Source organism: Eubalaena glacialis, chromosome 20, assembly GCF_028564815.1.
Source record: "Eubalaena glacialis isolate mEubGla1 chromosome 20, mEubGla1.1.hap2.+ XY, whole genome shotgun sequence".
NCBI classification, from domain to species: Eukaryota; Metazoa; Chordata; class Mammalia; order Artiodactyla; family Balaenidae; genus Eubalaena; species Eubalaena glacialis.
This window is the reverse complement of record NC_083735.1, coordinates 36,415,307-36,442,608: the sequence shown is the minus strand read 5'-3', so window position 1 is coordinate 36,442,608 and position 27,302 is coordinate 36,415,307. Positions and strand designations below refer to the sequence as shown.

The window sequence follows — 27,302 nt, the reverse complement described above, 5'->3', positions numbered from 1 at the left end:
AGCAAAGAATTATATCAGAATGGAAAAGCAGAACTGCTCCAAATGCACAAAACCTAGCTGCTCAAAGAAACACTGACTTTTCCCCAATATTGTACAATATTTTATTGTAACCAAAATACTTAGGTGAGTCTCACAGCAATATAGTATCATGTAGGTACTCACCGAGAAGGATGAATTGGATAAACTGTACATTTGACAATACCTTACTATACATCCAGTTAACCTGAATAGTTTGGTGGGGGAGAAGATATAGAAGCATCCCATTTTATATATAATTCCATATTTTTTCCACAACTTTATAGACAACACAGAATGAAGATACAGTTGTTAATCACTATAATTCTAACCGTACTATTGGAACCTGCAACGTGTAAAAATTCCAGTCATATATTGCTAGGCATTTGCCAAATGACAATCAAATGTTTGTCATACAGTGGTTTTAAACTTGTAAGATAATATTCAAATGCTTTAAACTGCCATGGTCCTTTTGTTTGATTTTACACATTGGCTCAAATATTTTAGTGCACTCATTTTCTCATCTGTTGAGTCTCTGTGTTACTACTTCTCGGTACATAATAGAGATGTAGATGAGCAACAAAAAGACGACAAAGAAATCATCGAGAAAGCCTAGAATTCCAAACAGGGCTTCAGGCACAAAATCTAGAGGCGATATAAGATAGAAAAAAGCCCCCATTAAACAAAGTATTATCCTGATACGGAACATCCAGAAAAGGCCTCCGACTGAAAACACCTCCCTGAATGCATGCCTCAGTAAAGTGGGTAGGTCCATAATTCTTTCCATAATCTGGTAGGGGAAGAACAAATACTGTGATTTGGCATCTAGTGTGTTAGACTTAAAAATAATACAATTTTCTTACAACGTGCAGACAAACTCAGTTAGCATGAATGAAGGAGTTTCACGTATTCACTGAACACCATATTTTCTAGTTACACATTTTATTTAAAAATAGTTCTTTGATTACTAGGTTCTTATAAAATAGGTCTTATTGCAGATAATTGAAAAGTAAAATATCAACAAATTTGAAACATAGGATATAGTAATACAAAACTCAAGTTATTTCTAATTTGTAAATTTAGTAAAATAAACCAACAAAGAACCCAGTGTAGAGAACTAGGCTGAGGCTTGAGCTCAAGTCTCAGCTTTAAAGTTGGACAGACCACTTATTAGCCAAGTGACCTTGGGGAAAGTTGTTTAACCTACTAGAGATAAGTCAACAACTAATTGAGTATGTGCCACAAGGACTATTAAGAACTAGAAGAGATATTGTTATAAAAGACCTTGATAAATTGCCAGACAATATATAAGTATATACAGACACATCAACTTTGATGGCTTTGACCATCTAAGAATAGCAATGAAACTGATTTCCCTCTTAGGATGTTTATTCTGCTTAGCTTGAGTTTAAGTGAATTATTAATTGCCACAAAGATTTTTGGAATGCCAGGCCCTCCCCTTTCTGGAAATGATTATGGTTTCTGAATATATATAGACTAATAATTAGATTATATTTACTTTGTAAATATACTAAAACCCACTGAATTGTATACTTTAAACAGGGGTACTATATGGCATGTAAATTACATCTAAATAAAGTTGTTTTTAAAAAAAAAGACAGTACCAGTATCTATTTGTATGACCTTGAACAAGTCAAGTTTATTCTCTGACTGGAAACTTCTCGCTTCCTCTGCGTAGCTCTTAGCTGACTGCATGACCATAAGGCCGCGTGTAGTAATGAGGCACCATGACGACTCCTCAACCTAACTTCTTTGAGGTCTTACTTCTCAGGGGTTGGGAGATGCAAGGGAAACTGGCCAGAGGAAGTAAATCACTTCCTGTGGTCATTCCAGTGCCCACAATTCAGCTGTTTTTAACAATCTGTATAAATATCACAAATCCAACGCTAAGTATGTATTTTGTCCAACAAATGCCGAATAAGTTGAGAGGGAGATGGAGACAAAAATGGGAAGAACTGAGCAAGCGATGAGAAAACGGTTTTAAAAACCCCACCAGACAAAGAACATCTTGTAAGTCCTTTTGGAAAACTGATCACAAAAGAACAAAAATGGTCTTTTTAGAATCACTCCTCATGCTGGTTTTCTGTTCTCTGTGGAAGAAACTAATACTTAAAGCCAAACAGTTATAAAGCTTTCACAAGGTCTATGGTAAATTACTTAAAATATTCTAATGACCAGCCAGTATGTCTTTTGAATACTGTTCTGTCCTTTATCAGGGCTATTTTGTTCAGTTCTCATATGGTGTTGTTTACACAAAATCTGTAGTGATTAGACAAGAAATATGGAATGGGTTATTAAGAAATGTTTGTGTACTAATCACAATCTGACTCTAACTCTGGGGTAGAATATCAAAGTAAGAGCTAAATGTCTTTATTATATTGTAATTTCATCACATACCAAGCTTTCTTATTCATTAAGTATATATCTGACGCACACAAAATAACTGAGCAATGGTATGCTTCACACCTTAAAATACGAATGAACATCTTAAAATGATTTTTTTAAGTTCAGTGGTAGTTCTTGAATTTGAAACACTGATTTTCAAAGAATCATCCTAAGATGCCCCTGGAGGATACGTAAGAAAACTGCCGGATCAGAAACAGCAGAAGAGGCTCCCAAAGAACCACGGAGGGCAACAGGGACCAGGTCGAGCTTTTCTTGTCACTAAAAGATTTGCCTATCACCATCCACAGCAGGCAAAACTGTATGCCTTTAAATGTACCTGACGTCCCAGAATGAGGAACAGAATGTACGAGGGAGCCCAAGTCTACGCAGTTGTGTAATACAGAAGCATTTTAACAGCTTATATTCTTGGCTGGGAGTGGTAGTATCATTTCTATTTTAAGGATAACCATAAATTCTACAAACGTTAAGGCCTACTGTATTCCAGACACTGAGACCATAGTAGTGACTAAATATACACGGTCCTCGCCCTCGTGAAGCTTTCCGTCTCCTGAGAGAACGGTAATGAACAAGGTCGGAGGGCAATGACAGAGACTGCCCTGGTCGATCGGGGACAGCCTCTCCGAGGAAGATATACTAGGGCCGACCTGAAGGATGAGGAAGTCAGCCAGGAGGCGAGCAGCGGACAAGCATTCCAAGCAGAGGAAATGGCACGAGTGAGGCACGAAGGTGGGAAGGACTGGAGCGTGTTCTGAAAGCCGCATCCCGAGGGAGGGGAGGGGGGACCAGGCCATGCAGGGCCTTGAAAGCCACAGCCAGGAGTTGGGACATTATTCCAGAAATTCAGAAGTTTCAAAACACAAGAGCATCGTGGTCTTACGTATGTTTTCAAAATATTACTCAGGCTGCTGTGCAAAGGAAAAGGTCCAAGTGAAGAGGCCACTGCAGTTGTCCTAAGCAAGAGATGGTGGTGGCCTGGCCTAGTCTGATGGCTACAAACACAGGACTTGTTATGAGGCAGAAATGACAGCATCCCCAGAAAGAGAGAGAAAAGACACGTTAGGACTTCTTTACAGATCAGAGAAGGGGAATGAGGGAGAAGAGGACATCAGCACTGAGCTGAGTAAGGCTGAGGTAAGGAGGGATCGGGTCAGTGTTGTGCATGTTACATCCCCTGTCCGAGACGCCAGGAACGCGCCAGTGGGATGTATGCTGAGCAAGTGGACGTCAGAGCCTAGAGCGTGGAGCAGAGTCTGGGCTTCCAGTACGAATTTGTACTGAGTGTGTTCTGGGTTTTCAAGTACATATTTAGTCATACACTTCTAGAATTCTTTGTTAAATTTTGAGAAATTTTGAGAAAACTGGGATGAGTCAGTAAAGTGTGGGTTTTTAATCTATCAAATGCCTTTTTGGGGAGGAGGGGCAACTGTAGAATTAATGTGCTTTAAAAATAGAATGCTTTTGAATACCTGACATACCAAACCCCCAACACTTAGGGTTACTTAAGGGAACAAATTCAAATGGGGCCAGGGTAAAATAGAGTAAAACATAGTTGTAAAACTCCCTCCAGAAGTTCTCAGTTGTAAGTTTCCCGTAAGACAAACCCTATTTTAGAATCACGTAGGAGTCAATAATTTTACCTTTCCCTCCAATTTTTTTCTATTGCTTTTTTTTGCTGGTATCACTTTCATAAAGAGTTTTATAGTGCCATTTTTTAAAAGATAGAAAACTGTAGTCCTTGGGAAAGTTGTAACTCAGTGAATGACAGCAACAATGAAAAGTAAAGACTTTACGTAACACACACAGATTTTTCACAGAGACTATTTGTTGGTAAATCTAACAAATACTAACTATTTGTTGGTAAATCTAACACTCTAACTTTGCACCCGCTGCAACATTACTTACAGATCTGGGCTGCCCTGAGAATCTCCGGTTATAATCATTAATATCTTGATGCAATGATACAGCATCCTGAGACTGGTCATTTTCACCAAATACTGTTAGCAGTAAAGTTACCTGTAGATTTACAGAAAAAAGAATTGTTACACCTTTCTGCAGCATTAATTTTTTTTCATTTTGTGTTATTATTCAATAGAATGAGAAAAGCTTCTGAATTTAGATTTCGCTCATTTCTTTTAACAAAGGCAACACAGGGGAGGAAAGTAAGCTACTATTTCCTTACAATAAAATCCATTCAAAATGTTATTTGAACTCCTGTAAAATAAAATGGGCACTGGTTTAAGTACTTTTCAATCCACACCAGGGATCAAGTTAGTAGTTCTCTGTTTGGGCTAACAGACATTTGAGGCTATAAGAATGATGAGAAAATATTCAGGAGCAAAGTGACATATCACTTTGAGAGAGGAAACTGAGGGCTTTCTTTTTTGATTAAAATCATGATTCCTTATCCTCTCTGATATCTGAATTATCTTTGAATGCTACCAGCATCACACAGAGATGAAGTTATTGCAGGAACCAGCTCTCAAGCACCCATCTCTACAATCAAAAAGGTAATTCTTGATACTGTTATATAACATAATACATTTAACCCCGATTCCTCCATGGTAGAGGTAAGGAGGATACACAAATGTTCCTGGACTATACTCGGGTAATCTGAAGATGACAGTGCCTCGAAAAACAAGTATATTTTAAAATATAACACCCCCTATAGAAATGGCCACTGTACAAAGAGATAAATATGGGAAGGAGCCGTGATAGATTTGGGTTTAAATCATCTCGCTGTTTTGACCCTCAGCTCAGCTGTAAAACCAGGACCCCACTGCTCAGGTGCTTCCCAAACAGCCAAACACAGGAGTGCCTAAGAGCAGCAGGTGGTAGGAACAGCAGGTACAGCCATCTCTTCACAAATTTGTTAATAAAGATGAATTCTTTCACTAAATATTAACTGACCACCTACATGGGCCAGGCACTGCGCTAAGTGCTAGACGTACAAAAAAAGGACAACGTGGCCTTGCGCCTTGGTGATTACAATCCCCAGGATAGAAGGGGAGGGAGACGTGTTCAACAGCCCGTCATAAGGCACTGGGGTAGGCGTTATAATGATGCTGGAGAGGAAGGACTTCCTCTGTCTGGGGTGTCCAGAAAGCTTGACACTTGCATTCGCCCTAGGGACGTGGTAGGACCGCTGGCGTGTCAGTGTGCATGCCCAGGGGAGACGTGGTGACCATGTTCCAGCCACAGACAGCAGCCTGCACACTGTTCCCAGTGAAGCAGGTGGTGGGGCAGGTAGATGAACTGCAGTGGGAACGCACTGCAGTTGCGGAACCCACAAGTTTATCTTCACCTGTCTCGCCTCTAGCCAATTTATGTGTGGTCCAAAGGATACCACCTGCTAATGCGCATATGCCCTATGAAAAGACACAGGTAGTGCCAGAAAGAGGGGCAGGTGGTGGAACTAATTCTTTAGGGCAAGACCTTCAGCCTGGTCTCTGTGTTGCTGGCAGAGAGCTAAAGATGAGAGGTGGCACTGGCAAATAAGCTTCAGGGCCAACTGCCTTGTGTCACACATCAAATCAGCCAGAGAGGTGGTACAAAAAAATGATCTTCCTCCTAACCATGTGGTAAAAAGTGTGAAATAGGCAGAATCTGGGGATGTATCGATAGAAGCAAGAAGGAAAGAAGAAAAAGCCTCGAACCTTCCTCTCTCCAACCAAAAAAGGCAGCAATGGGGGAAGTGGATAAGCCAGAACAATGGATGAAAGGTACACACACGTGTGTGCATTTCTGTGTATGTGTATATGTATTTAACAGTGCACACTTTATGGTTTTATTTATATACAGTCCCCAAATTAGGCAAAACTGAACAGTAATCTTAGAGGAGCATGCTAAGGTAATAAAACTGTAAAGAAAATCAAGGAAATGCTTATCATAACAGTCAAATAGTAGCTACCTCTAGGAGAGGAAGGAGGGGGGGAGATTTGGAAGGGGTCCTCAGGAGGCTTCTGGGGCTGTGGCCAGTTTCTGTTTCTTCATCTGAGTGGTGGCTACTCAGGTGTTGCTTTGTGACAAGTCAGCGAGCTGTACCTCTTTATTTTGTGTGCTTTTCTGTACGTCTGTTATATTTTACAAAGAATTTTTGAACAACTGTTGCGCCTTCTCTAATCTTATTTTACTTTGTGGTCCCTGTGGGTTTATGCCTTTCCTGTTTTGGTGGGGTTGCCAGAGGGAGCAAAAGTAAATGCGTGCACTCAATTCGGCATCCTGACTTGGAAGCTCTCCATCCTGGTCGGGACTTCCGTTTGCACTGGAAGACTTCCCAAGGAAAGGTTGTCTGTGAACCTGATCATGAGTCATTATCAGACAAGCATATATTTTAAATGAAAAGAATAATATAAATATAAAGGAAATTCTGAAAAGTGATAGAACATCCCATTTGGCTATATTTATTAACTTAAAAACTACAAATATCAGTTTCTCAGATTTTTCAAACGAAACAAAATTTTGTTTCTCCAGTTTGTCGAAGAAATTGAGCCGTTTGGTAGCGTACTATAACACTTCAGTCTCCAACACGCATGCGTAAAACCTCACTGCGTCCCTCGGAGGCGGCATCTGTACTGATGTAACAGGCTAAACTGCTCTGGGTGATGCGACGTGGCCACGGCTCCACAAGAGACATTTTTCAAAGGCATTGTTCGTCACTTAAAGCTGTCTGGACCCTCACCACAGATGGGCAGGTTAAAAAGGAAAGTACAACTGAAAAACTATTTTTTTCAAAAGAAGTCTATGCAGGGCATATTTGCTTAAGCCTGATTGCCAGTTCAGTTGTTCCCTTGCTGGTGTTACAACAAAGACTTATTAGGATTTGGGGGAGGGTTCATGTACCAGCTGTTTTTCACTATGACTGAAGGGATATCAAAGGGAATTCCCTTTTTTTTGAGGTGTCTTAAAGACATTAAAAAAAATAATGGAGAAACATCAGAGAAGCTTTGGATAAATGAAGTTCTGCTAAAAACATAAAAATAATTCAAGAGTTAGATACAGAAACTATAAAAATTTACAAACTGAGCTAGTATAAATGATGTTTTCTGGGCACAAACATTACCGTTTGTCTACAGATTGGACAACTGATTGCCCCAAGCCATGACCCGTATCGCCAGTACGCCACAATGCAGGTACCTAATGGGAAGAAAACATTAATATTGATGTTTTTAAGTCCATATATCCTGGGAAAGTTTCATATATTTGAAATATTTTAACAGCATCACCTATTTTAAAATGTTTTTTACTTTATCCAACCAATTCTTAAGGCAAATTCAAATCTAATAACAATTCCCAGCCACTGAAAAATATTTTAATTTAAACTACCAGTTAAGATACAAGCATTTTTACAATCAAAAGCAAGCATGCATTAAGTGCTTCAATGCTATGAGGCTTAATAGAAAATACTGCATTTCCTATGTGAATAAATAACAGTAATTGAACATTACTGTACATATGACAACCAATAAATCACACTATAAATTTTCTGTTCCAAATTTGATATATATGTTACAGAAACACAACGTCCATTTTTTTAAAAGTTTAGAAAACCAAGTCACTTAAGTGTCAATAATAGTAATTAGGTAGTATGTGCAAAGGAGCCAAAGGATACAAAGATTTCACGCTTCCTGCCCTAACAAAGTTCATAATCCAGTTAAGTAACTGAATCAACTTTTGTACTGGATGGATTTGATTTTTCTTCTTGAAGGCGTTGATGAGCAGTGAAACAGGTAAACACGGCCTAGAGAGAGGATTTACAGACCTTAAAAAGTGGTGGTAGGTGCACTAAGTGTATAGGCACTAAAGTTCAGACCAGTAACAAATGAAGAGGGAGTATTTTTAAATACTGGCTGATGTTTAAGGAGCCAATTCATTTTCTCCTCTGCAGGCCCCCATTTCTCGGATCATCCAGGTTCCACTGTGAATCTGAACTAACTGCTTCCTGGCTCCTTCAATCAAATTGAGACCAAGGTAACATACTTAAATGACTCAGAAGGTAGTTACATCTTGAAGTGTGTAATATTAAATTACAGTACAAAAGGTGTACAGCATTTGAACCCAACTTTGTAGGGGTGGTAAGATTCGATAGGCAGAAGACAGGAGGGAGGACACTCTGGGTTTTGCAATGGCAGGAACAAATCCCAGAGGCAGAAATAATGGTACACGAGGACACTGGTGAGCAGGCCACTGGCTGAAGCCAAGGCTGCCCGACCTGACCGTTAGTGACTGTGGGGAAAAACTGGTTCGATGATTTAAGACAAGTTTAAAAAGCTAAACCATCTGTATCTGATATCTTTTCCTGCTCTCAGGGTGCTGTGTTAATTAGATAATATTTACTAAATACTTTGAGCAGTCTAATTTCATACAGAAACCATATGAAAGCAAAACCGATCATAAATGTTAGTATTATTACCATCTGTAATGATGCCTTAGATTTATCTACTACCTTTTCACCCAAAAGTCCAATGTGTTTTGATATATGTTAATTTATTTAATTCCATAACTCTTTTCCCCAGATTGGAGTATAGGTGTCCTTCGTTTGCAATATTATGTAGCGGCCACTTGCCTGCACTGGAAAACTATGGTCCAGCAAATCAAACACTTCAGTTCATACACATCTGCTGTGACGTGCTTGATGCTTTCCCTTAACTAGGATGGCGGGAGAGATGACTCAATGACTTGAATCCGGGGCACAATCTCTCTAGATCTGTCTATTTGTAAAATGAGAATAAGACCTCATAAGGCTGCCGGGGAATTAAATAAAATAATGTGGGTTACAAATGCAAGTTAGGTGAAGTCTGTTGCTGCTGTTATTCTTGACTTGCTGTAAAGGAATAGAACTGTAGTTCCACACAGGGAGCTAAGCTGAAATGCTCTTCATATACATGGTATCAGTATCCTTGAACTACTGTTCAAAGAAACACATTTCTATTTATTGAGAAGCTGAGTAACTAGTTTTTTTTTTTTTTTTTTTTAACCTTCGAAGCTACAGACAGTAAATAAAAGTGTCCCAACGAGAAGAGCAGGGTATCGGAAGGAATCTACCCTATTACCCCAGGCCCAGAGGTAAAACCAAGAGCACGGTACAGCCATCTCTCAACTGACCGGGTTATCCACGGAGTGCATCACCGAAGCCTGGGCTGTTGGCAAATAGACTTCGCCCAGCCTGCCAGACCTCACGGATTCCCAGCCCCTGCCTGGGGTGCTGTGCTGGGGGATGGCCGAGGCACAGCCAGACCCGGAGAGAGTCCACAATCGATAAGGAACGTCAGCCAGGGGTTTGAGGGGGAGCATCTGCTTTCTCTGATGGCCATTTAATCCCCTACCCCAACACCTGATCTTTCGTTACTTGGCTGCTCACTAGCACTTCCAACAGATAATTAAGGATAGACACTGAAATAGTGTTTTGTAATTTGTGACTTAGACAAAAACCTGAGGGAAGAGGTTGAAATTAATGGATGAGGCAATGATGGGATTGGTCAGTACTGACTAAATGGGCACTAGGTATAGAAAACCCTGCATCGCATGGAATGGATTCCAGATACTTTATTTCACCCCCAGCAGCATGAACAGTAACACTGTATACCTCGGAATTCTGACTCTTAGACAAAAGATACAAAGGGGAGAAAGCAAAGTACAAATCACTGTACGCTGCATGTTAAATCAGTACAGTTTGGGAGCAATTAGCACCCTATCTTGCATATAGCTGTTCAAACGGAAAGAAATACTACCAATAAAAAATAGGTCTAATGATGAGATAAATCTTAAGGAGAGAGTGGTTGTATAAACCACCGATCACATAGTATTGGGTTGGCCAAAAAGTTCGTTTGGGTTTTTGGTAACATCTTACGGGAAAACCCGAACGAACTTTTTGGCCAACCCAACAGAACTGCGCACAGGCTGTGAAGTCAGGCCTGGGTTTAAAACCTAGCTCTGTCCGTCTGCACCTGGGCTGCCCTTTGTAGAATTTCTTAGCATTGCTGAGCCTCGGGGTCCCTCAAATGTGAGCTGGGATGAGATGGAGTATGTTGGGTCCAGCACACAGCAGGCCCATAATAACCGACTCCTGCCAATCTCACGTGACCACAGCCAGCAATGGCTATGCGGTATGTCCCATCACTCTCTGTGACTCTTCCTGGAAGGTCAGGAGACGCCCAGGGGTGGACAGCACCCCTTCCTGACACTAAGTTAGTGCGACATCAACGTCCCTTCTCGTCCCTCTACGTGTTCTAGGGTTCCCAAGCCTCTGGAAGTCCCGGAGGAAGAGAGGTAAGAACTTCTGCACCGATTCAGAGTGAAAAAAAGGTGGCAGAGCCAAGGGAAGGTCTTGGGCAAGGTCCTTGGGAGAAGAACCTTCCTGCCTTGGGAAGGAGGAGTAATAAATGAAACCACCAAAAAGCGATGAAAATGAGGAATTCAGTGACTCCCTCATGGTACAGATATCCTTGACTCACTATTCAAAGAAACACATTTCTGTTTATTGGGGGATTGAATAGTCTTTTTAATCTTTGAACCTACGGACACTAAATAAAAGTGGCTGACAACAAGAGCAGGATCTCAGAAGCAATCAGCCCCACTCACAAAATACAAAACGTGACAGAGAGAAAATCAGGAATCCAGCTCGTGCACACACACGGGTCTTGGTCTAAATAGTCACTTTTACCAAGAACAGCATTGTTTGCTTACCACAAAAGAGATGTCCACAGTTTGTTTCAACAGGGAGGGAAGCTTGATGTAAACAGATCGGACAGTACATGTCAGTGTAGAACTGCTGTCGGGCAGCAGCAGGTGCATCCTGGTGAGAAAACACGTGCGTATTGAGACACGACACACACAGGCTTTTCAAAATTCATCTTCATGCTAAAGTATACTTAACAATACAGTCAGGACTGTGTAATCCTCAAATTTTAGATGTGCACTAGTTAAGGTCTTACAAGTTTGATAAACTTATGAGGCTCCGGTGTTGTTCTGCCTAAACTGCATGGTCTCTACCTTCCTTCCTGAACACAGTCTAAAGATAAAGATAAAAAGCCGATTAACTCAAGAGTTACTCTATTAGAAAGAGTAAGTTATTCCGGGTAACACAGGCTGAGCTAATGCATTCATTAGCTGAACAACAAGAAATGTCAAACTACTCCCCAGGTGTTAGCTTTCTTCTATTTTTAACATCTGTTTCATTCATACATTCCTGATAGTCATTACATGTTTGAAGATTAAATGAGACAGTTGTATGTGAAATCACTTTGTAAATTATAAAACACCAGGCCAGCATGAATTATTGATAACAAGAGCCCTGGAACACAGTACCACTAATATGCTTAAACTATTTTTGCATCAGTGAATTTAAGTTCTATGAAGCAAGAATTCTTGTCTGTTTAGTTCACAAATGAATTCTCAATGCCCAGAACAATGTCTGGCATATGGTAGATGTTCAATAAATATTTGGTGAATGGATAAATCATAAAAACCCTCTTTGGAATTAATATTTGACTGGTGGGTAGACAGTCAATTTTTAATTTTTTTTTTTGATATTAGGTATCTCAGCATGAAGGTATACAATATCCTACTTAATCCAGCTTTCATAAAATATATTACATTTCTGGTTCTTAGGGAATCCATATGGTTAAAAGCAAAGAAGAGGCAGAGGAGAAAAGTTTTCTTCTTTGCCCAACTAGTTTTAACAACTTTGATCACTGAAGAAAAAGAAAAGGAAAAAAAGCCATCCCTTATAGTCATTTCTTTGACGGTCTTAGGGGAATATATTTTATTTATTTATTTTTAAAACTTTATTTATTTTATTTATTTATTTTTGGCTGCATTGGGTCTTCGTTGCTGTGCGTGGGCTTTCTCTAGTTGCGGCGAGCAGGGGCTACTCTTCGTTGCGGTGCATGGGCTTCTCATTGCGGTGGCTTCTCTTGTTGCGGAGCACGGGCTCTAGGCGCGCGGGCTTCAGTAGTTGTGGCACACGGGCTTAGTTGCTCCGCGGCATGTGGGATCCTCCTGGACCGGGGCTCGAACCCCTGTCCCCTGCATTGGCAGGCGGATTCCTAACCACTGCGCCACCAGGGAAGCCCGGGAATATATTTTAGAAAGAGTAGTTTTTCCACTACATTTCATTAAAGCCAATTAGACAGTAATTATTTCCTCACAAGTAAATAATAGGAAAACTGTTGCCTTTTAAAGCAAGTTAAAACTAAATTCATGAAAACATCTTAATTAGATTAAGACTAGTGATTTGCTTAATCTGAAAACGTACAATCAATAGAATAATAAAAGGTAACTCCAAGCAGGAAAGAAGCACATGCTTCCAAAAAAGGAATTTATTGATGTATCATCACAATTTCTTATGCAAGGGGAGTGATAACATCTACTCCTCATACAAATGCACAGATTTATATCACAACAGTACCTGTTCTGTTTGAAGTTGTTCCCGAAGCACCCGTACTAGCTCTTGGTTTTCTGGGTGAATGTTTTGATGTGCATTTCTGCTGAATAAAATATAATACGGTTTTAATATAAAATATTGTTAGATGAATCCATTTTCCTTATGGGTCTAATTTTTGACCTAGACTACTGGCAACATAAGAAATGTAAATGATGGCCTACAACTGTACTCCAACTGTAGGACTGAACATTCCAGGCTATTCTGAGATCACTGATTATCGGCTCATTTCAGGTTTAACTGGCGAATGATGAAATCCAGAGGCCTAGTACCTTGGGGACTGAATGTAATTTCAGACTTACATATAATATAACACGTTTATTTCTTTTGTAAGATTTCTTGTATTATTATGTATTTGAACACTTTTCCATATCTAATTAGGTCTTTCTCCCAACTTTTCACCTATGAGGGGAGAGGGACAGAGAAAAACAAAACCTAAAATGTATAATGTAGAAAAGCCCAAACCTATGATACCAATAATATCTTAACATTAACAATTAAAATGAAGAATCAAAGGCAGGAAGTTAGAGGTCCATATAAAAGGATAGGATGAGTGAAGTGAGGACTGAAAACCAGAAGCAGTGGTTAGGTTGGTAGGGTCAGGGGTGAAGATTTACATCTGAATCAGTTTAGTTTCATTTGGCTATAGAAGTTTTTTCTAAACCTAAATCTCTTTAACAGCAATATTTTAAGTCTACTCAGTGTCGGTGTTAATCTATAGAAGAGCCTTTATTCTCTAGCTGAACCAATATAGCACAGCAATAAGAATTCTAAATCAATATTCTAATGGGATAAGGAAAATTAAAGAAATCCATCCCAGGGTTATTTAATTTTTAGTAAAAAATTTAAACTTTAGAAAAGAAAGCTGAAAAAATATAACCATTAGTTCAGAGATGACATAAAAACAATTTAAAGTCAAATATCTAATCAGAAGCTCAACATAAATGTAATGAAACTACTTGAATTCTGTTTAAACACCTTAAATTTTGGTGGATTATTTATTTTAAAATGTTACATTCTTATGATTGAATAAATGAATCAGTGAAAGAAAGCTACTCTATGGGAAAAACAATCTATCAAGGAACAGCCCAGGAACCAGCCCATTTACACACCAGCAAACACCCAGCTAATTGGAAATTCTCAGCTCTTTGACGATGAAAAACCATTCCCTTCATTGGAAAAAAACAGTCATGGTTTTCAGAGGATCAATGTAAACCATGTGACTGAAAGGTCTTTCTTTTGGTCTCTTTCCATAAAAGAGAAGATATAAAATTCTTAAATCTGATAGTAGAATATTAGAAAAGTCAAAGTATAGCCAAAGAACAAGAACAAACAGCCCGAGATGCTAAACATGGCCTGTAGCTCAGGTAGCTAACTGTGACTGGCAACTTTGAGTACAGAACCAAAAATCTAGAAATCTAATCAAGATAGATTGAAAGCTAGATTAGAAGATCAGGAACATACTGTTATAGAGAAAACCTCAGGCCTCAAATGGCATCACCTGTGCTAAAGCCTATGCCACCAAACCTAGACTTCACACCTGGCCCAACTGCAGCTCCCACCTTCCCCAGGAACGGGATCTGAATTGGTCAATCTGGGGTTTCCTGGTCAGTACCAAGGAGGTAGTCTGCATGATAAGACCCCTGCCATTTCCTTCCCCCAGAAGAAGAAGTCTTGGCCTGAAATAATCCTAACTTTTCTTTTGCTAATAACTTCCTTGCCCCACCCTCCTTCTGCCTATAAAAACCTTCCATTTCATACAACTCCCGGAAGTATCTCTCTACTTGCTGGATGGGATGCTGCCTGATTCATGAATAGCTTAGTAAAGCCAATTAGATCTTCAAATTTACTTGGTTTACTTTTTGTTCTTTAACAATATGATCACCTTAGCTATGAGAAAATGATGGTATTTGACACTAAGCAGGTCTAAAGTGAGATGCCAAGGAAAACAGTGGCTCTGCTATGAAACAGAAGTACATGGGTTGTTAGTGTATTTATCAACGATTTATGGTCCTTCTAAGTTCTCTGAAAAGAGAAACCAAAACTGTCAAACCAGTTAAGTTATATGTAGCCCTGGAAAAGAGCCAGGAACCTCTGATATGAGGAAAGCAATGATACCCAAAGCGTGGGTCAAGAAAGGAAGTTTGAATCAAAGTTTACAAATATGCAAGCATGTGGTTCATAGGTTAACCTGCCTACCAGACCCTTTTGACTGGCTTCTGGTATGTCAACACATGGCAGCTATTATTAATGGCTTAAGAAGGAAGACCAAATAGAAAAGATTTAAAAAGAAATTAATTATAACTACAAAACATTGCTGAAAGATATTAAAGAAGACACAAATAAATGGAAAGACATCCCATGTTGATAGATTGGAAGACAACATTGTTAAGATGTCAATACTATCCAAAGTGATCTATCTTCAGATTCAGTGCAACCCCTATCAAAATCCCAACAGCATTCTTTGCAGAAATAGAAAAACCCATCCTAAAATTTATATGGTATCTCAAGGGACTCCAAATAGCCAAAATAACCTTGAAAGAGAAGAACAAAGTTGTAAGACACTTCCTGATTTCAAAACTTGCCACAAAGTTATAGTAAAAACAATGTGGTACTGATAATAAGGACAAACGTATAAACCAATGGAATAGACCACAGAGACCAGAAATAAACTTTCACATATATGGTTAATTGGTTTTTGACAAGGATGCCAAGACCCTTCCGTGGAGTAAGGACAGTCTTTTCAACAAATGGTGTGGGAAAAACTGGATATCCATATGCAAATATAATGAAGTTGGACCCTTACCTCATACCATATACAAAAATTAAAATGGATCGAAGACCTAAACTTAAGAGCTACAACTATAAAAATCTTAGAAAAAAACATAGGGGGAAATCTCTGTGACCTTGGATTTGGCAATGATTTCTTAACCATGACACAAAAACACAGGCAACAAATGAAAAAATAGATAAATTGGACTTCATCAAAATTAAAAAATTCTGTGCATCAAAGGGCACTATCAAGAGTATAAAAAGACAACCAACAGAATGAAATATTTATAAATCATATATTTGATAGGTGATTAAGACAGAATATAGAAATACCTCATAACTCAAACACAAAAAAGCAAACAACCTAATTCGAATATGCACTAAGGACTTGAATAGACATTTCTCTAAAGAAGTCATACAGATGGCCAATAAGCACATGAAATGATGTTCAACATCATTAGTCATCAGTGAAATGCAAATCAAAACCACAGTGAGATACCCCTTCACACCCACTAGGATGACTATCAAAAAAACACAAAGTAGCAACTGTTGGCCAGGAGGTAGAGAAATTAGAACCATTGTGCATTGCTGGTGGGAATGTAAAATGGGGCAGCTGCTGTGAAAAACAGACTGAAGGTTCCTCAAAAAGTTACACACAGAATTACCACATGATCATGCATTTCCAGTTGAAAGCAAGGACTCAAACAGATTCTTTTACCCCAACGTTCACAGAGCACCATTCAAAACAGCCAAAAGGTGGGAACAACCTAAATATCCATCAACAGATGAATGAACAAAATGTGGTATATACATGCAATGGAATATTATTCAGCCATAAAAAGGAATGAAATTCTGGTAGATGATACAGCATGGATGAACCTTGCATGCATTACGCTAAATGAAATAAGTCAGACACAAATGGACAAACACTAATTCCACCTTATGAGGTACCTAGAATAGCCTAATTTCTCGAGGCAGAAGGTGGCATAAAGGTTACCAGGAGCAGGGGGAAGAGAAATAGGGAGTTATTATTTAACTGGTAGAGTTTCTGTTTTGGATGATGAGAAAGTTCTGGAAATAAACAGTGGTGATGGTTACACAACATTGTGAATGTACTTAATGCCAATGAATTGTACACTTAAAGTGATAACTTTTATGTTATGGATATGTTACCACAATACAAACAAAGGATGAATTATAATGACTACAAACATCAAAGAAGTTACAGAAAAGAGACAAAAGGTTCCTTTGTTTGAATCTTCTAGTACGCATGCTACCCCTCCCCTAACTCATTAACTGAATACTTCAGCTAAAGTAGCAGGATGACAACCGCCAATTGAATTTGAATCTGAACAGCTGGACAGCAACTTAAACTGACCTCCCACCCAATCATACGACAGATTCAAGACAACATCCACGTAATGGGGAGCACCTTATATTATTTGAAAAGTTATATCTTAGGTTAAGCCAAAATCTCATCATTTATCTCCACCTATTGGCCCTGTATGAGATAATAGAAAATATATATTAATATATATTGGTCTCTGCCCCCGGCTCCTGGCACAGAGCTCCAGAAACACTTGCAAATTCCTAAGTGATAAGAGCACTATGAGTACCTTTTATTCTAATATTTGGTCTTTGACCTGGCCCCTCACACAGGGTTCCTGCAGCCCTTGTAAATTCCTGGGTGACAGGAGTGTCTTTTGCTCTAATGAGGCGACTCTGGGTGGGCTCCTGGATGAGGGCTGCTCACCGGAAGGACAAAGTCCTGATTAGAAGCTTGGAATGTTCAGCATCCTCCACCCCTGCCCCCATTCTCCAGAGAGAGGAGGGGCCAGAAACAGAGTTAATAATTGATCACGCCTACGTGAGGGAGCCTCCATGAGATCCCAGTAGTGCGGTCCAGAGAGCTTCAGGTGGGTGAACACGTCCAGACCAGGAAGGTGACGCACCCCAACTCCACGGGGACAGAGGCTCCTGCGCTCAGGACCCCCCGGACCTCACCCTATGCATCTCTTCATCTGGCTGTGCATCTGTATCCTTTATCACACCCTTTAATAAACTGGTAAACCTAACTGCTTCCCTGAGTTCTGTGACCTGCTCTAGCAAATTAATCAAACCTAAGGAGGGGGTCACGAGAACCTCCGATTTGTTGCGGATAACCTGGGGACAGAAATCATACAGAAGCTGGGGGTGACTTGGGGACCTACTACTTGCCGTTGGCATATGAAGTGTGGTGGGGAGCAGGCTTGTGGGACCGAGCCCTTAACCTGTGGAGCTGACACCATCTCCAGGCAGACAGTATCGGAATTGAGTTAAATTGTGGGACACCAAGCTGGTGTCATGGAGAATTGCCTGGAGGGGAAAAGCCCACACACACTTGGTGACCAGAAGTGAAGAGTTCTGTGTAAATATAAAGGAGACACAGGAGAGAAATGGTAGGGAAGAACTGGGTCCTTCACTACATAAGAAGGAAAAATCTGTAGGTTTTTTCCCTTACACCCTAGTTCTCCCCATGAAGCTACACAGAATTAACCTAATTCTTCTTCAACAAAACAAGCTCTCATCGTATTTAAAGCTTTTGCATCCTACAGTCTTTTCCCCTAAGCTAGATATCCCAAGTTCTTTCAGGCATTTTTATATGATTTGTTTCCATAGCTTTACCCATTTTGATAACCTCCCCTGAATGTTTTCCAATTTAAAATTCTTGACCCAAACTGAATATAATCTATATGTGACCTTTATCTGATTATTCTGATTAATACACCTTAATGCTGTTAAGTTTTTGGCATCTACAACATACAATTGCCTTATTAATAGAAACTTTTATTTTGGGCTTCACATCACTACAATCTGTGAGGAAAAATATTTTATTTACAAGTAATAATTATCCATAGTAGAGAAATTAGAAAAACAAATAAAGGAAAAGAAAAATATTTTTAAATAAAATTAATTTTATAAAAATACTTTTTTTAAACAAAATGGGCTACTTGACCTATGGTTTTATCATGTGCCTTTCACTTAATTCTCACTCAACAATTTATCATGGATACTTTCAAATGACAATAAATTCATATCTGCATCCCATTCTTAATAGGTAAAGAGCAGATTTTTTTTTTGATATTTGCCTAGTCATGACCCATTTTTAAAACAGCTTTATTGAGGTGTAATTAATCACCACCGTCAATTTTAGAACATTTTCATCACCTCAAAAAGAACCCTGTACCCTTTAGTTATTGCCCCCATACCCCCATCTCCAACTCCAGTCCTACACAACCACTAATCTACTTTCTATCTCTATGGATTTTCCGACTGTGGACCTAAGAACAGACTCAAATATATGGCCTTTTGTGTCTGGCTTATTTCACTTAGCACAATGTTTTCAAGTTTCCTCCACAAGGTAGCATGTGTGCATCAGTATGTCATTCCTTTTTAAAGCTGAATAATATTCCATTGCATGGATATACCGCCTTTTGTTTACCCATTCATCTATTGATGGATCCATTCATCTGTTTCCACCTTTTGGCTATTATGAATAATCCTGCTGTAAACATTCCTGTACAAGTTCTTATGTGGAGATATGCTTTCATTTCTCATGGGTATATATACTTAGGAATAAAATTGCTAGGATATATGGTAACACTATGTTTACTCATTTGAGGAACCGATAGTTTTCCAAAGTGGCTGCACCATTTTAACTCCCCTATCAGCAGTGTATGAGGGTTCCAATTTCTCCATATCCTCAACAATAGTTATTATTTGACTTTTTGGACCTAGCCATCCCAGTGGGTATGAAGCTGTATCTCACTGTGGTTTTGATTTGCATTTCCCTGAATGACCAAGAATGTCAGGCATCTATTCACATACTTACGGGCCATTTGTATATCTCTGGAGGAATGTCTATTCTGGTCCTTTGCCCATTTATTAATTGGGTTACTCATCTTTTTATCATTGAGTTTTGAGTTCTCTACATATTCAGATATAAGGGCCTGATCAGATATATGACTTGAAATGTTTTCTCCCATTCAGTGAAATGACTTTTCACTGTCTTGATGAAGTTCTTTGAAGCAAAAAAAGTTGTTACTTTTGATGAATTCCAATTTATCTATTCTTTCTTTTGTTGATCATGCTTTTGGCATCATATCTAAGAATCTTCATGATTTACTCCTATGTTTTCTTATAAGAGTTATATAATTTTGCTCTTACATTTAAATCTCTGATCCATTTTGAGTTAATTTTGCATATGATGTGGTATGGGTCCAACTTTATTCTTTTGCATGTGGCTATCCAGTTGTCCCAACATCACTTGTTGAAATCTTTCCCCACTGAAAGGTCTTGGCACCATTGTCAAAAACCAGCTGACCACAGATGTATGGGATGACCCATTTTTAAATCTTGATTCTGTGGTACCAATACATTAGCTATCCATCCCAACTGACAATTTAATAAACATGCTTCTTTTGTCTTCTTCATCCCAGTTGCTAACAGAAATGAGAAGAACAGGCTCAGAAGCAGAGCCCTGCAACAATTCAGTGTCCTTCTTTTTTGGCTTACACTAAAACATTAGTCAGCACTCCTGGGAATGATCTGTCAACCAGTTATAAACTCACTTAAATCTGCTATCATCTGGTCATCATTGCCCCACTATGTCCACAAGGGCATCACCAGGTACCGTGTAAAATACTCTACTGAAATCAAGATAATGTCACCCTAATAAGAAACTAACCATGCAAAGGTAAAAGAGAATGCTCATATTCTGTTTAATAATCCTTTCTATAATTTTTATAAGAAACTAATAGATCTGTAGTTTTTGGAATTACTGTAATCTCTTTTCTACTTTATACTTTTTTCATTTCTGTTTTCAATGATATATACAAAATTTTATTTATCTCCATGTGTTAATACTTAAATTTCTAGTTTATTACCCTGTCTCTGTTTATTGGTACATAGACATCTAAGACCTTTAAATAGTATTCCTGATACTATAACAGTAATTTTTAAAAAATATTTTAACTCATTTAATCCTCTCAACAACACTATGTTCTAAGTGTTTCACATTTATTAATTCACTTAATCCTATATAACAGCAATTTTAATTCTAATCTTAATCCCTCCATCCTGTCCAAGATTTTTTTGTCCCAGTTTTTTTCATTTAAACACTGAAAATATATTTGCACCTATTATATCACCTACAAGTTGATGAATTCAATTATGAAAATTACATTTTAAAACTGTGATACTCCAAGAGAAAATATTAACATTTTATTCAAAATATGGATGATAAATCTAAATTTTTTTCTGACTAGACAGTTGATGACGGGAAAAATAGACGGTAGCATTTAGAGCGTAGTGGAAAATAAAATACCTTAGTAAATATATACAATCACTGAACTTTATTACTTGCTTTTTTTTTTTTTTTTGGTTTCTGCTTTAACAAAGTGAATCAGCTTTATTATTTGCTTTTAATATTAAGTATTAAACATTACTAGAAGCAGTCAGAAAGTCAGTGGCCCTTGTAAATACATATTATTTAAATTCTTTTGTCCTTTAGTCTCACCTGAAAAGTGCATATACCAGGGTAGCAATCAAAGCGAAACTGACCACAACTGCCACAAGTACTTGGTCACTTACTCCTTCTATGACTGAATCATCATCCAGTTTCAAACTGTGAACTTCACCTTGATATTTGGCCATTCCAGGTCTAAAAGAAAAAGAGATAAGATGAAAATTATAAACGACACAGTGAAAATGAAATATATTAATAAAAACGATATAAACGTAGCTGACTTCTGATATATGCACTTTTTTGTAGCACCCACTTGAGGTAGGTTGCATTAAGTACATCTCCAGTGGGGAATGCCCCATTAATGAGTTCTTTAAAATCATTAAAGAAAAAAAGACATTTCTCATGCCCAATTGCTCTTTTCTTATTCCTGAATACCGAATAAATTCTCCACATAGATCACATCCCTCTTCTCCCTCATGGCACTGAATGTGCGTCATGGAATGTACCATGTACGGATACGGAAGGAAATATATTGTCTTCTTCTGTAAATATTCCTGTATTACCTGGCACAGTGCCCTGTACACAGAAGGACCTAATAAATATATGTTTAAATAGGAGTGACTTACTTTACTTATGGTGTTAGTAATTTGAAAAGTAATAGACATGGAGGCTATAGAACATTTATAGCTATACTGAGACTACTTGAATTAATGAAAATTCTGTTGCTTGGAAAACGATTAGCCTCACTTGGGACTAAGCTCAGCTTATGGTTCAGAATTCTGGGAACTGCCTGGAATATGGAATCACTCTGAGGCTGCATTTCCTTATGAAGAGAAAAGGGAGGATATGAAACCCTCCCTCCCATACACTAAACTAGAGGAAAACGGTAATACCCAATTTCTATAGGTATGAGGGGAGATGGCCCAACCACATCAGAGTCCAAATATCACAGGTTATTCCTACTTTTTTCAGATGGCAAACACTAAAGTTACTTAAAATCTTATAAGACACCTAAAGAGAAATAAAGGCAATAAAATTCAATTAAATATACATGACTAATCATAATTAACCTGTATTTATGTAATGTCCTGCACTGAAAACAGTTTTATTCAATATCATCATTAACCAGGTGAGTTTCTGTTAAAAGGAAACTTTGAGTGTGAAAGTCTAACACCTTTGAAAAGAACCTGAACTGGCTGCTAGTAAGAAAATTACCTCTCATGGAAGGAACTTAAGCAAACAAACAGATCAAAGGTGGCTTTCATCAGCTTTACACATGGTAATGGCCTGATGTATCAGGAACTTTCTAATGACAGGTTTCAAGTATCCTTCATGAAAGCACACACCAGGAACTCAGAGGAGCTCTAACCTCAGTATTTTATTCAAAAGAAGAGTCAAATGAACTGCCAAATGAAACTGAAGAAAAAAGCCTCAAGTAATCTTGGGGTGGGCCATGTAGTCAATCTAGATTTTTATGTTGTCAGGTTTCCTCTTTTTAAATTGAAGATGCTGTGGCTGTCAGAAGTCCTGTCAGTGAGAACTACTTGCATCTGCTCAGAGATAAGCAAAATGTTATCCTGTGTGGAGAGTCCCAGCCTCCAATTACTGAATCCAGTCGGGAGGATTTTCTCCTATGCTGTACATTTAGGGAGTTCACTACTTTGTACTATTTCTTTTTTTAATGGGTTACATTTGTTTCTATGTCCTTTTAGGGAGTTCACTACTTTGTACTATTTCTTTTTTTAATCGGATACATTTGTTTCTATGTCCTTTTAGGGAGTTCACTACTTTGTACTATTTCTTTTTTTAATGGGTTACATTTGTTTCTATGTCCTTCCAAGTGTAATCAGTGATCATGTGACTAAATTCTACTCTATACATTTTATATATATATATATTCTTATATCACTGAATCACTTTGCTGTACACCTGAAACACAATATTGTAAATCAACTATAGTTCAATAAAAAAATAAAATAATCAAAATTATATATATATATATATTCTACTGTATAAAGACATACTTCTACCAATTACACCCTTCAGATGCTGCTTCATTCACATTTCCAAGAGCTCAGAGATCCAGGATACTTTAAGTATTGCAGGACCATGTAATGTTATTTGCATCATTTTATAGCAAAAGTTCCCAATGTTGTTGAAATGAAGAGTTACTTTTTATTGCCACGGATTCTAGTGTCACTGAAGGAGGTGCTTGGGCTGAGAGAGGGTAGGAAGGGAGGAGACTGCTGGTAAGTCTCAGAGAGGAACAGAAAGGTCAGCTGCACTTCCCTGCCACGTGGAAGTCCCAGCCCTCACATGGATAAATACTAATGGTGTCTGACCAACCTGTCGGGGCTTCAGTAGTTAACTTCCGCCAGTAGTTTTTCTTATCACAGGAGTCCAAAAAGGAACTGTAGGCGCTGCTGGCTCAAAAATGAGGTATTATACCACCACCTCAGTTTGGAAAGAAGCCAATCTAAGATTACAGGGGATAAACAATAAAAAGAAATAAAATTTTCTACTTGAGGAGTTGACCTTATACCCCAATCTTGAAAATGAATTCCAATGTCAACCTGAACTTCAGTCCTCCAACCTCTGCTCACCTGGAACAAATCAGCGCTGCTGATTTGGACCAAGGGCACAGGCTCTCAGCGTGAGCCCAAGCCCCGCTGCATGGCATGCAGGCCCCGGAGTTTAGCTCCAATTCTGCTACCACAACTGGGACCCCGCTTAATCTCTTAGGACCCCTCATTTTCTGCAAAATGTGAAAGCTGGATTTGAAGATTTCTTAAGTTCCTTCCACCTCTACATTTCTCTGATTCAGAGCTTTCTGGAATTGAAAAAAAATAAAGGCAGGAAAGCTAAATAACCAAAGGTTAAAATGGTTACAAGTGGGGAGCAGGCCTGGGAGAGCCAGATCCTCACCTTTCCCAGGATACAGTTCTATAGTCTGAATTCCTTTCAAGAACGTATTACTTTAGCAATAAAAACAGAAGCCAGTGCCTGCTTCCTCCCTTCAGAGATGAAAATTAGGCTTCAGTGCTCAAAGATTTAAGACGTCTCTCCCCAGTCCCATTCTTAGGGAGCACCCTAGACCCTCCCAGTTTCCGGACGGTGCCCTCTGAAGACCTCAGCGACTGGCACTGGGAGGCGCCCGCGCTGGCTACCTCTCACCCCGCGGGGCAGCGCGCAGGGGATTTTACATGTTGCAGGGGCCTTGCACTAAATGCTGCTCGCTTGAAACCCCGAAGCCAGGTTACTTAATTTATAAAACATGGCATCTGGGCTTCCCTGGTGGCGCAGTGGTTGAGAATCTGCCTGCCAACGCAGGGGACACGGGTTCGAGCCCTGGTCTGGGAAGATCCCACATGCCGCGGAGCGGCTAGGCCTGTGAGCCACAACTGCTGAGCCTGCGCGTCTGGAGCCTGTGCTCCGCAACAAGAGAGGCCACGATAGTGAGAGGCCCGCGCACCGCGATGAAGAGTGGCCCCTGCTCGCCACAACTAGAGAAAGCCCTCGCACAGAAACGAAGACCCAACACAGCCAAAAATAAATAATAAATAAATAATAAATAAATTAAAAAAAAACAAAAACATGGCATCTAATCTATTTCATAGGGTCCTATCAAATGAAAACAAGTTACTAGTACTCTGTTGTTAACTATCTGAGATTTACAGAAACAAAACACCATAGATCTTGGAAACGGTGTTGATAATTGATAGAAAAATTGATAATTGAGAGAAGCGGGAGTGATTTCCAGCACTGGCTTTGTTATTGCTTAGCTGGCTAAGTCTTACTGAGTAGCTTAATATATTGAAGAAGCATAAGCTTTGCAGTTAGACAACTGTGCACTTGTGCAAAATCTGGGTCTCAGCTTCCTCATGTGTAAAATACATAAAATTAACTTGAACTATATCGAGCAACCACTTTTTTGGCAAAAAAAACACAAAACCACCCTAGTTTTGTGGAGTTCATGAGATAACAAAGGTAGAGCACTTACATATTGCTTGGTACATCATACAGGCTCTCAATTAACGGAAGCTATAATATTTTGATTACTATTATTAACAACCCTCAAGGAATCTGCAGAACCATGATAAGACGTGGCCATGCCTTCCTTACAGCTACAGTAAGTAGCATCTCAAGCTCGCGTTGATCTAAGCTCTAAGTATGTATTCCCTGGGAAACTGGATAAACTTGGCATACTGCAGCGAAGGACACTCCCCTGTTTACTTGAATCTGATAAACAGCTGTAGATGAGAATTATGCTCCAACTAACTGGAGTAAGGAGACAGCTAAGACAAGTGCCACTCACCTCTCTTTGGTCTTTTCCAAAGCTTTCAGGAAAAACGAAACAAAACAACACAGACAAATAAGGGAAATATAGGAAATTCCGTAACTTCAAAGGAGAAACTCCATGTCTTTTTACCCAAACTCATGTAAAAACATGATGGCCACATGGCTTCTGCAGACAATTACTCACATTCAAGAAGTTTTTAATATAATTTCCTTCATGGATGGTAACTGGAGCTACAGAATGAAATCTCAAAAACACTGCACATCATGCACAAATGCATTGTGGGTGAGCCATCAAACCTGAGAAGGGAGGCTGAGGTCAACTGTGTCAAAGCCCTAAAAACCAGAGCAGCTGGCGCGAAGGTGCTCACCCATTACAGGCCTTCCAACAAGGCTCCACATCCAAAGACAGGTTACATGGGCGTCAGGCTGACTTGATGACTTTACATGCCTAACAAGGGTAATGGTCACTTAAAGTGCCAGGGATCCTTACAGCGATAACCTAGCTTGGAATGTAGAAACTCTGGCTTGACAAAGGTCCAGAGGCACCGACAGAGGAAACAAAGGCAGATGAGGTACATTTTATCACTTCTAAAGGTTTCTCTGCACTTGGTGTAGGGAAGAATGTTTAAAAGACCACTGAGAAGACTTCTGGTAAGATCTTCTACATTCACACAGTGAAAAATCTGTTAACTGGTACTCTGAAAAGCATCATGAAAAACTCAATGCTGTCTTGGCAGCTCTGAAAGCTCAATGACACAACCTAGTCTTAATGGGGAAAGGGGGCTCCAGGAACTGCAAACCACAGAAAGGTGTGTCCTGGGAAGTTAACTTTGTTGCACCCCACATAAAAGTTTGGCATCATCTGGTAAAGTGATGCACAACCTATAACTCAACAATCCCAGGGCTCCAAGGCATATAGCTAAAGAAACTTACACGTTGGCACTAGTCTCTAGGGATATGAATCTTATAGCATTGTTCTTAGTTAGCCCCAAACTGGAACAGCAAAATGCCCATCAACAGTAGCATGGATATACTGTTATATTCATACAGTGGAGTACTAGACAGCACTGAAAATTACCTATGGATCTACACAAACTTACTATGAATGCAAAGCTATAAAATAACACAATGATTCCACTGATAGAAGCTCAACAACAGGCAACGAAAAACTGTGTTGTTTAGGCATGCATACGTAGGTGGTAAAGAGATAAGGAAAAGCAAGAAAGTGAACATCATAAAAGTCTGTCTAGGGAGGGAACGATGCTCAGAAAGGAACACGAGGTGCTGGAGGAACTCCTGAGGTATGGGCAGTTCTCTTTGTTTTTACCTGCGTGTTTTATTACTAATTACTCTCTAGGCATGTCCGTTGTGTGCACTTTTCTGCACATGCTGTATCGCCTAACGATTCATCGGTAACCCTGCAGAGGTTCACCCTCGGAACGGGGGCAGCTCGAGGCCGGTCCCCCTGGCCACTGCGGAAAGAGGGACAGGCCCCGGGAACCGTCGCGGTTCCCCGGGCTGGCCGGCGCCGCACACCCTCCCCCCCCCTCCCGGGGCCGCGAGGTCCGCGCGGCCCTAGCAGGAGCGGCGGGCTGCCCTCGGCGCTCCAAGCCCGCCACGTCGGCCTCACGGCGCGGGCGCCTGGGGCCGCCCGGCTCCCCGCGGAAGGCGCCCCGCCGTCCCGCCCAGGCCGGGGCCCCGCCGGCGCTCGGCCGCGCGTACCTCTGCACCGCGGAGGACACCTCGCCAGCTCCAGGTGACCGAGGGCACAGATTGTTTCCGGGGCTGCCCGCCACCCTCGCGGGCGACCACTGGCTGCCTCCTCCGGGCCGGGCGCGCGGGCAC

The 27,302-nt window shown here is 39.8% G+C and overlaps 1 protein-coding gene across 6 annotated transcripts; it reads right to left on the bottom strand.

Annotated features, from left to right (window-relative positions):
• Positions 1–195: 195 nt before the first annotated feature.
• Positions 196–27,298, bottom strand: RNF170 (ring finger protein 170). 6 transcript variants are annotated; one of them, XM_061177249.1, is made up of 8 exons: positions 27,180–27,268; positions 23,505–23,634; positions 21,210–21,353; positions 12,848–12,926; positions 11,125–11,233; positions 7,502–7,575; positions 4,345–4,455; positions 198–805 (listed from the first exon to the last, which is right to left on the bottom strand). In XM_061177249.1, the coding sequence occupies exons 3-8, from the start codon at positions 21,344–21,346 to the stop codon at positions 536–538; spliced, it is 780 nt and encodes a 259-aa protein (XP_061033232.1). In that variant the 5' UTR covers positions 21,347–21,353; positions 23,505–23,634; positions 27,180–27,268; the 3' UTR covers positions 198–535. The 6 variants fall into 6 exon arrangements, with proteins under 6 accessions (XP_061033235.1, XP_061033234.1, XP_061033232.1 ...); XM_061177250.1 differs by having other exon boundaries at positions 199–805; positions 12,848–12,923; XM_061177252.1 differs by lacking the exon at positions 27,180–27,268 and having other exon boundaries at positions 196–805; positions 12,848–12,923; positions 21,284–21,353; positions 23,505–23,520.
• Between the last annotated feature and the right edge of the window lie 4 nt (positions 27,299–27,302).

Excerpts from the sequence above, each read along its gene's own strand:
- RNF170 (XM_061177253.1), bottom strand. The coding sequence starts at position 21,346 with ATGGCCAAATATCAAGGTGAAGTTCACAGTTTGAAACTGGATGATGAT. Across the intron at positions 11,234-12,847 it reads AACAACTTCAAACAGAACAG|GATGCACCTGCTGCTGCCCG; the intron begins GTACTGTTGTGA and ends TTTTCTCACCAG. Across the intron at positions 4,456-7,501 it reads GTCCAATCTGTAGACAAACG|GTAACTTTACTGCTAACAGT; the intron begins GTAATGTTTGTG and ends GTAAATCTACAG.